This window comes from Drosophila innubila, chromosome X (genome assembly GCF_004354385.1).
Source record: "Drosophila innubila isolate TH190305 chromosome X, UK_Dinn_1.0, whole genome shotgun sequence".
In the NCBI taxonomy this organism is placed as follows: Eukaryota; Metazoa; Arthropoda; class Insecta; order Diptera; family Drosophilidae; genus Drosophila; species Drosophila innubila.
The window spans coordinates 22,536,157-22,545,943 of record NC_047626.1 but is presented as its reverse complement, the minus strand read 5'-3'; the positions used below and the strand labels follow the sequence as shown (position 1 = coordinate 22,545,943).

The window sequence follows — 9,787 nt, the reverse complement described above, 5'->3', positions numbered from 1 at the left end:
CGGCAGCAGCAGCAGAAGCAATCGACAGTTTGGCAGAGCACAATTTTTAAGTTGTACTCGCATATTGTTATATACTCAGTATCAAAATATCAATTACACACTGAAAATACACTTTTGAGTTACAAAATATATTTGTTTTAGATTAGAAGTTAAATAGAATACTTAATAGTGTCTTTCATCAAAATCACTGCGCCTTTTTTTTAGCAAATTCAAAATTCGCGACCGAGCTTATGAAAGTCACACACAAATTGCACAATCATGCACTCTTTTATTAAGAAGTAAATTTATTCATTGACATGCATTAATAATAAAAATGCAAAAATAAATACAAAAAAATTCAATATATAGTGGCTTTCAGCTTATTTGACCGATCCACTACTTACAGCATATACATTTTTAAACAATTTGTCTCTTAAATAAAATGTAAACAGCAGACGTGTTTCTTTTTCGGTTTTAATGAAAAAGACTACTCAGCTCAAATTCAAATTAACGGCTGCTAAACGGTTCCAAGTGGTGGTTCACAGAAGGTAACAGAGCAGCGTAACATTTTTCTGCAAACGCAACTCGTAATTCTATCGATATATCGATAAATAAATAATTTATCAACAACCCTACTGCAGACTAGTTCGCCGCCGCAATTCGTTTTGTAGGCCAGAAAGTTGTGATGCAATTGTTTGTTGTTTTAAACGGGGAAAGTGAAAGTCTATTGGCTCTCAATTGACAAGCATATAAACGTGGTTTGTTATCAAAACAATTTCACACATTTGTGTGTGTGGTCAAGTAAAAATCGAGCGATAACAAAGCCGCTTAAACGCGGTTCCAAAAGGTCAACGGCAACAGAGAGAACAAGAAAGCAAAACAACACGCGATCTAAAAGGACGGTTGACGATTGAAGAGGAGAAGGAGGAGGAGACAGCCAATGTGCACGCGACTTTAAAGTTGCGCGCGTAACTGGGCCAGCCCAGTCTAACCTCAAAGGCACGCACAGTCAATCCCAAAGTATTCCACAGTATGCAGCGTCTAGTGCCGTCCGGATGGTGTCTGCCCTTTCGGGTCTCTACCACGACAAAAGTAAGCTCGGCATCTCGTTTGCATATCGATCGATTAGTAAACAATAAACTCTCATAGGTTGTGCTCTTTTCACTGACTGCTGGAGTGGCGCTGATGGGCGTCCTCTCCCGGTTTTTGCGGCGCCGTAAGCCGCCGCGTCCGACACGACGGCCCAGAAAATATACAGGACGACGCACCCGGAATAGTATGCGCAGTCCCAATGATCTGACGTCGATAGCCGGATCCAAGGCATCCGCGCGATCGGGCAGTCCCGTGGGCTCCACGCTCGCCTACTCGGATCGCCTGTCCATGGCCTCCGGATCCATCGGTGTTGGCACACAGAACCAGACAATGGCTGGCGGTGTTGGTGTTATCCAGCTGACGGCCCAACAGTTGGGTGTGATGGGCATGGAGGCGCTGGACACGGTTATTAACTTTTGGGAGGATGCACTGGCAGCACATTACTCGCCTGGCGGCGTCCCAGCGTCGCTGACAACAGCCGAGGACTCCGAGTTCTGTCGCGAGATACAGAACTTGCTGGAAATGTCCTATACGCTGCAGGAGCAGAGCGAACTGCTATTCCTTGATCAGCGATCCGTGCTCTTCCGCGAGGAACATTCCATTGATGAGGCCGAGGAGGATGGATTTGTTGCTGCCGGCGATGATGATGATGATCGACATTCGAGGAAATCGGGCAGCGTGTTGAGTCGCGCCGGCTCCGATCCCAATTTCGATTCAGCGGAATCCTTCGCCTCGGCTCTGGACCAAGTGGCCGATCTACGTGAGTTTGATGGCTTCATTGAGACGGCGTACGAGGAGTATCCGCTATTCCAAACAGCACTCAAGCACCACGATGAGTACACAGTGCCATGTCGCACGATACGTGCCGAATTGATGCACTGCAGCAGTGATACCGAATATCTGGCAAAGCTGCACTGCGTCCGGCTCGCCTTTCAATTTCTATTCAAAGATCCGGCCGTGGGCCAATGGATCTGCGATGCAGGCAGGCAGATACTTACCGACCTGCTGTGCCTCAGCGACAAGGACACCAAGGAGTTCCTGGTGGGCTACGAGGATATGGTTAACTTTCTGCACGAGCCCAGCAATTGGCCGTGCATTCAAATGGAGCTGGAACAGCGCAATGTCAAAGCCATGACATTCTACGATATTTGCCTGGACTTCATCATACTTGACTCCTTCCGGGATTTGGATGCGCCACCAGCCAGTGTCACAGCTGTTGTCCAGAATCGTTGGCTCTCCAATGGCTTCAAAGAGACGGTGAGACCATAAAATTTTTATAGACAATTGGAATGATACTTTCAAACATTGCAAATGGAATATTGATAATTCATCAACTAAATTATTGTTAGGAGATTCGCTTTAAATTTTTGACATTCGTTTACATTTAACATAAAAGTCTAAGTACTCTAGGACTAATTTAGAAACTAAAATACTTCTAGAAATACTTAGTTGGTAAATTTAGATACTTAGGTATTTGTATTCCCAAGTAATTATAATAATAGTTTTTTCGTGTTCATATAATATTTTTTATGCGTTCGGTTTAACTCATTTTGTCTATTCTTCTATTATTCCTTTTAAGGCGTTGACGACGGCCGTGTGGTCGGTGCTAAAGGCCAAAAAGCGGATGCTTAAGTTCCCCAATGGATTTATGGCACACTTTTATGTTATATCGGAGCAGATATCGCCGCTGATGGCATGGGGCTTCTTTGGTCCCAATGAGAATCTGCGCGACATCTGCCACTATTTTCGGGAGCAGCTGTTGTCTTTTTTGGCTGACATCTATAGCTTCCAGAAGAGTCGTTTCACCACCATCGAGGACTTCTCGGAGGATGTGCTGAAGCACATGCAGACGCGGGTCAACAATATTGGAGTCAAGTTTAGCCAGTAGACAACAAATGGGATAATCCTGATAGAGATGTAGACAATAGATAAAGCCGGATAAATTGGGATCATATTGTTTTTTGAGTTAAGGATACGCTGGGCCAACGCTTTGTTTTCTATTTGATTGGCAGCTCCATAACCAAATCACTTAACGCCACATACGTTGACTAATTTTAATGCCACACACAATACATACACATGCATACATTTACACACTGACATTTATGATTAAGAATCGCATTAAAGTCGCCAAAACATTTGTAAAATTAAACTGTTTACTTGACTGCCGCCAAGCAAAGCAAAAGCAAAAGCAGCTGCTGCCTCTGCTGGCGAAACAAACCTCACCAAACAACAGCACAGCTCACCTCACCTCACGTCCCGTCTCCAATTGCAACAACAGCTGGGTGGAGTGTATCCTCTAGCTTGGCCAGTCGTTGCTGTTAACTCACCGCTGCAAGATGTGCAAGGGATTGGGATTCAGCACCGGATTTGTGGCTCTCTGTGCATTTGTGAGTATCTATCGCTCTCACACTACCTTAATCCTGATAATGTCACTGATACTGATCACATTCTGTCCTAGATTTGCTGCTTTGGTGCACTCCACATGCTCAACAAGATTGTCCACATCAATGAGGAGACCGCATTGCATACAGAGCTCAAAACAAATGATAAAGATCGCTGTCAACGCATATTCATTGTGAACAATGTGAACAGTGCACATTTGACCTGGCTGGAACTGTTCTACATGAAGTGGACCCTTGTGTTGACCATTTTCTATAGCTTCATTGTCATGGTACTCATACGCGCCCAGTATTTGAGTCATTTCGATATCAATTTCATTACCTCGAATGCGGTGAGCAATTTAATTCTAATTAAATTCAAGGAAAGAAGAATTTCTTTGGCACGCCAATGATTGAATACCTATTTTTAAGATATAGTACTCCAATTTGAGCCAAATTTGGCGTAGAATTTATAAGAAACTACATAGTTTTCCAGACTAAAAGTTGTTTTTCAAACTAAAGGTCAAATACCAGTTATGTACTCTCAAATTTAATTTACATAGAAATAGACGAAGGGCGGTCATGGCTATATCAAGAATAAATATGTATTCTATATGTAACTTTAATGCTTTACACAATTCATGACTAAATTATAATAGCCCTCCTCTCTCTTTTTAGATGATGCTCGTTGGCGGTGTCCTTTCCGTTGTCCTTTTCATTGCCACTGTCATATTGCACGAGAGGATGCCCTTCATGGAGGCGTGGTGCAATGAGTTTATCGTGGGATTCATGTACTTCATTGCCATCAATATCTGTGTCGCCGTTGTATTCTTCCTTATCCACTCCTGTCAATATTACTTTCAACTGGAGGAGCACGGCTTCTAAGCCAAATCAGTTGATTATTTAAATATATTATTAGAAATTGTTTGAAGAGAAAATGGTATGAGTAACTATAGGTTATATGAACAACTATGTTTTCGAGAAAATTAATCAAGTTTTATTTCGATAGTTAAAAAACCATTGACATTTTATTTCTTAAGCATTGTAAATGAACACAACTGCATTTTCGTGGCTTTATGTAGTTATAACATATATAAAATATTTAATGGTACGTGGATCATGGCGAACAAAAATTAGATTTTTATTCGTATCCAATTATTATTACTTATTTCGTTAATCTTGAAAACTATACAATATTACATTGCAAACGTATTTTTTGTTTTTTTTTATCATATGAAAATATAAAACTTTATTCCAAAATGCTAGCCAAAAAATTTACGAGCTGCCCATAAAAATTTTGCAGTTAACGCACAAAGAAGAATTCTAAAATCCAAAAACTCACAAAGGTGTAAACGCACAATAGCTGGAACTAAAATTGTTTTTCTATGTGTATATACATATATATATGTATATACATATTATATTTTGGAAGCAGAACTACGAGTTATGTTCTTTTCTTTAGTAAACTTGCTTAATTAAACTCTATACATATATTGTTATTTAATAATATGAATCTTTATATGTATATAAAAAAAACAAATTTTGTATAAAAAAAAAACATATAGACACGTTTATTCGAATACATTATATTCTGTTTGGTATAAAAGACAGACGAGTGAGATAAAAGGTAAAAAATGATGTAAAATAAAATATATTAAAATAATAATCATTATAATAATATGTAATGTAGCGCCACAATTATTTAAAAGTACAACAAAGAGACTCTCTGTATGGCTTTAGCCGATTCTGATTCTAAGATGATCTGTTTGTTAAATTTATTGACTTGAATGATGCTGATGCGCTTTCTGTAAAATGCAAGCGATTGCCTCGCTTAAATGCCGCGATATGATCGATGTGCCAGGAATGCGCTTATGAAGTACAGCACCGAATTGACCAGGCCTAAAATAGCGGCTGCCATATAGGTATCATGTTTCCTATTCTGCATCTTGATCAGCAGGAAGGCGGATGAAGCGAGCAGCAGGAGAGCTGCTACCGTATGATAGATCAATTCCTGTTAATACAAATATTAAAAAAAAAGGACGATTAGTTTTCAAATGCAATCACCGATAAGTGCAATCGATGGGCAACTTACGTAAATTGTCTTGGCGATAAGCCCACCCGTGCTCAACGATGTGAGACAGGCGAGTAATAAACAAAATGTCCCTATCATAAATGTGGTGGCCATCAGGAAATGGAACAACTCCGCGTCACCGTAATAATATCCACGGACGTTAATCGCCATCAAGGTCACAACGGTAATGCCAATGATCTAGAAAAGTTATCGAAATTGGTTATACATTTATCATATCGAAGGTACTCTAGTCCTTTTATCTAGATTCTAGATCTACATAGATAGTATGAAATGTTTTTAAATTAAGGACAAATAATTAAACCTTAAATTTATGTAGGCTTAACCATATTTATTTGTACTTTTTTTATTTATTTATTTTTTTCAAATCTAGCTATTTGAAACAATCAAATTCTTTAATAGTGATGTCACTTACCAGTTGAAAGAGCTTCAGAATTCCAGGGAAGGTCTTGAGGTAGCCCGTATTGAGCACAATGTAGGAGGTGTTGGTGGTACTGGTTGTTGTACGTGTTATAGTCACGGAGTGAGACATCTTGGCGGTTACTTAAGACGCTGGTTGGTTAGGGTGGGTTGGGTCTAAATTAAATAATAGAAAAATACGATTAGCTTTTTGTGGTTTTGTGTTTATTTGTAATGTATTTAATTTAAAATTAAAATATAAATAAAACAAAGCTAAATTACAAATGTGTAAGAATTTTGAAGCCCCTTTTAATTATATATTTAAATATAACCCAATATACATAATTTCAAACTTTGTAAGCCAAACAAAAACAGTATAAAATGGTAATAATAATAAGTTTATGCTACATTTTTCTTAACGTTAACTAATTCCAATGACTCAAACAACAAATAAGATACTTTTATGATGTCTAAGCTTGCATCAAAGTTGCAATTGAATGTTGCAAGTGCATAGATATTTTCACAGTTGTTACAAATGTGTACTGCCCTAGCCACGCCCATATTGCCTCCCAACTGCTGTATTTTTGGCCATACATTTTGTTATTATTTTTTCTAAAATTAAACATTTTCAATGCCGGCCTCGATGAACGCCAAATGTTATTGAAACATCGCAGGAAAAACTAGAAATTCTATTTACTGTAGATTCTACAGATAAATCTATGACTTTGTGTGTGTGTGTTTTTGTCGGTATGTATGTAGCTATGACTGTATCTAGTTTGTATATTTTATACTCTCATTTCTATAGCTGTACAGTGACGTCATGAGCTTTATGGTCGCTGCCTTTTGTGTTTCAGCAATATATTTTGATGGAAACATGAAAAATCTTCGGAATATACATACATACATACATATATTCACATAGGACCATATGAATATATATTTGTATATATAGGCAAATCTACATATATATGTATATTTTCGAAATGGGGGCGCACGTTAATGTGTGTTTTGGGCAAGTGTTGAGCGAGTGGAAGCAATTGGCGATTTCTTATAGATCGAAATCTGTACAATGTATATATGCACCATATATTTGTGCATATTGAAGAACTTGCGATAGACTCATCTTTCAAATTGATTACAATTTTCAATTCTTAGTATTTCAATACCAACAACGTTTTCGAAGTGTCTGAGCATTTGAAAAGCTTATCACATTTCATTTTCATGTTACTTTAGTCTTGTCTCCCACAAGGTCTATAAACGAGCGGCCATTAGTCATTTTTAGATCCCAGTCAAAACAATGACGCCATCCCATCCCATCCCATCCCATCCCATTCATCCATCCATTCCAAACATTCAACCAACCATTGAGTGGAATGACGTAACAACTTACAAGCATCGAAGACTGAGACATTGAAATTCAAGTTTGGGATGCCATTCAATTTGAGCCCTACCCTTTTACATCAACAAACATAATTCAAAGTTTTCAAAACAAACCGAATCACATTTTATGCTGATTAGTGAGCGGATTTCCGTTTCGCTCTCGAAATGTTTTGAATATATTTCTTGTTTTTTTGTTTCGTTTTTTGTTCATTTTTAGTTAGCAACCCAACAAAATAAAAACAATAATAACAATCGCCGGTTTTTTTTTTTAAGATATCATGATATCATGCTCCAACTATGTAAGTTCTGTCGTGTTATTGTGTCAAAAACAGCTTTTTAAACATAAATTGGTTTTGGTTTTTGGTTTTCCATCAAAATATAAATTGGTTTCTTTTCCTAGCAAACAAAAAATTAACACAAAGTTAAAACAAAAACAAAAAAACCTAGTAAGAACAACAGTGATAACAGTAATTATAGTGACTCTTAGCAGTTGTTGCATTCCTTGATTTTTTTTAGGGCAATACACGTTGTTATGCGACATTCCAAGGTAATTTCCAAGTCAATGAGATCATCGCCAAGGGTTTGCTTTACTTATGACCTGACGAATTACTTGTGCAGTTGACATCCCATTTTTATAATTTATATATGTATTTTATATACTTATTTTATACATATACAAGTTCTCCCTTTCGCCTTGTCTCGGAATGTTTTGCTGGTCAAATATTTGTTGTTTTTGAGATCGTTTCTTTTTTTTTTACACAGAAACACACAAACTTATATTGAAAACCATCAAAGCATGTAAATTTTGAACTTTATATATGCAAATATCTAGTAACACATAAATGTGTACTTAAAAATATTTATTTTCCTACTTTTGGTTAGTCAGGTAAATTTTTTTTTTTTTTAAATATAAAATTTACACATTTGATTCGGTTGTATTAGTTTTTAGTTTTCTTTAAGCAACTTTAATATGTTAAAAAAAAATTTTAATATTTTAAAATCCATTGTGTTCAACTTTTCTTTTATCTATACAGTTACTTGCCATACTGTTAAGCGTTTTTTGATTTGTCAAAACAATTACTTGACTAGCTGTACGTATACTTATGCATGCGATCGTTGAGTTCTTACTTTTTGGATTCACGAAATAAATTCGCTGACTATGGGCACACTTGAGTATTACGCCGACAAATTTTGTTGTATTCAAAATTAGTTTGGATTTTGTGTTGTTTATAAATGATTTGCGATTGAATTTCGTGCTGTGTTGGTTTTTGCGTCTTGGCGCGCGTACGTTTTAAACGAAACTAAAACTACGAAAATATTTTCAATTTCGTTTACGCCTTTTTTGCTATTGCCAGCTGAAGGCAGCGGCAGCGGTGTCAACGCACACGCCCGCAGCGTCAAAGTACGCAAACAACAACAAGCAGAACTCAAACAAATCATCCACAAAGCACAACAAGTTGCTGTTGTTGTTCGTGTTGTTGTAGTTGGAGCAGCAAGCAACAGTAGCGACCAAGAACGTAGGCAGGTTTATGTGAGAGGGGTAGCCAAAACGAATTTGTATTGTTATGGGATATCCCACAGCAACTCTAAATTTTAAAAGAGAATTGCCTGTGAAAAAATTTCGGAGTTCAATAAAATAGTTCGAATATATTTTTCAAGTCATTAAAGTCGTCTGCTATAAATTAATTTTCAATTTCAACAAAATTGTTAAATGTAGCTATTTATTTAATAAATTAATTTAAAATTAATTTCATGCAGTTTTTTAACATTAACAATAAAAATAAAAAATAATATAACATTAACAATATAAAAATTAAAAAATTATATTACTTTATTTAATACATTTTGAACTTTTTGCCATTTAAAAGTATTGGTTGCTTGGTTTCAGGAACAGCAACTTTTGGGTTAGAATATACACGTGTCTATTCGTATCAGGGATATAATCTCATAGTCGTATTTGTTAGCAAAGTTGTATTAGTTATGATTTTTGTGGAGACTAGCCGTTTATTTGCACTCAACAATATAACACATTTTAAATTATTTTTTTTTGTATTAAAAAATATTGTTTTACTTGAAATGAAGTTATTGGAAGCGGTTTTTGTTTATCTATAAATGTGTCTCAGAAATTAAAGCTCTGATAGTTTTGTATCTTTTATACACTTCCATAAATAGTACTACAGTTTGAGTTTATACTCAACGTCTTTCAGAGAATGAAAGATCCATGGTTTAAGATTTGTTTCCTATTAGATGTGATAGCAAACTACTCTGTGTGGATTTAGCAAGTTTAAAATGGGTTATCTATGGGTGTAGTGGTGAGGGGGGGAGGGCAATGACCCCAATGTCCCCCACTGCCTACACCTTTGGTAGCGATGACACGGCGCAGCGAAGAGAAAAACGACTCGCTCACTCAGTCAGCGAGACGATGACGTCATGATGTCACCAAAATCAACGGACGCAGCAACTATGT

At 36.9% G+C, this 9,787-nt stretch overlaps 3 protein-coding genes across 4 annotated transcripts; 2 read left to right on the top strand and 1 right to left on the bottom strand.

The window, feature by feature from the left end:
• The first annotated feature begins 622 nt into the window (after window positions 1-622).
• Window positions 623-3,218, top strand: LOC117784447 (mitoguardin). The gene is made up of 3 exons (XM_034622192.1): window positions 623-1,071; window positions 1,129-2,328; window positions 2,651-3,218. Exons 1-3 carry the CDS (start codon window positions 1,012-1,014, stop codon window positions 2,957-2,959), a joined length of 1,569 nt encoding a protein of 522 aa, XP_034478083.1. The 5' UTR covers window positions 623-1,011; the 3' UTR covers window positions 2,960-3,218.
• Window positions 3,219-3,324: 106 nt separating this feature from the next.
• Window positions 3,325-5,087, top strand: LOC117784457. Of its 2 annotated transcripts, XM_034622202.1 has the most exons (3): window positions 3,325-3,461; window positions 3,533-3,805; window positions 4,131-5,087. In XM_034622202.1, exons 1-3 carry the CDS (start codon window positions 3,411-3,413, stop codon window positions 4,335-4,337), a joined length of 531 nt encoding a protein of 176 aa, XP_034478093.1. In that variant the 5' UTR covers window positions 3,325-3,410; the 3' UTR covers window positions 4,338-5,087. The 2 variants fall into 2 exon arrangements, with proteins under 2 accessions (XP_034478093.1, XP_034478102.1); XM_034622211.1 differs by lacking the exon at window positions 3,533-3,805 and having other exon boundaries at window positions 3,338-3,461.
• Window positions 5,001-8,627, bottom strand: LOC117784472. Its single transcript, XM_034622224.1, has 4 exons — window positions 8,449-8,627; window positions 5,957-6,117; window positions 5,545-5,721; window positions 5,001-5,463 (listed from the first exon to the last, which is right to left on the bottom strand). The coding sequence occupies exons 2-4, from the start codon at window positions 6,071-6,073 to the stop codon at window positions 5,284-5,286; spliced, it is 474 nt and encodes a 157-aa protein (XP_034478115.1). The 5' UTR covers window positions 6,074-6,117; window positions 8,449-8,627; the 3' UTR covers window positions 5,001-5,283.
• Window positions 8,628-9,787: the final 1,160 nt, after the last annotated feature.

Coding starts and splice junctions, on each gene's coding strand:
- LOC117784447 (XM_034622192.1), top strand. CDS start 1,012: ATGCAGCGTCTAGTGCCGTCCGGATGGTGTCTGCCCTTTCGGGTCTCT. Junction 1,072..1,128: donor GGGTCTCTACCACGACAAAA/GTAAGCTCGGCA, acceptor AAACTCTCATAG/GTTGTGCTCTTTTCACTGAC. Junction 2,329..2,650: donor CCAATGGCTTCAAAGAGACG/GTGAGACCATAA, acceptor ATTCCTTTTAAG/GCGTTGACGACGGCCGTGTG.
- LOC117784457 (XM_034622202.1), top strand. CDS start 3,411: ATGTGCAAGGGATTGGGATTCAGCACCGGATTTGTGGCTCTCTGTGCA. Junction 3,462..3,532: donor TTGTGGCTCTCTGTGCATTT/GTGAGTATCTAT, acceptor ATTCTGTCCTAG/ATTTGCTGCTTTGGTGCACT. Junction 3,806..4,130: donor ATTTCATTACCTCGAATGCG/GTGAGCAATTTA, acceptor CTCTCTTTTTAG/ATGATGCTCGTTGGCGGTGT.
- LOC117784472 (XM_034622224.1), bottom strand. CDS start 6,073: ATGTCTCACTCCGTGACTATAACACGTACAACAACCAGTACCACCAAC. Junction 5,722..5,956: donor TTCTGAAGCTCTTTCAACTG/GTAAGTGACATC, acceptor TAACTTTTCTAG/ATCATTGGCATTACCGTTGT. Junction 5,464..5,544: donor TTATCGCCAAGACAATTTAC/GTAAGTTGCCCA, acceptor TTGTATTAACAG/GAATTGATCTATCATACGGT.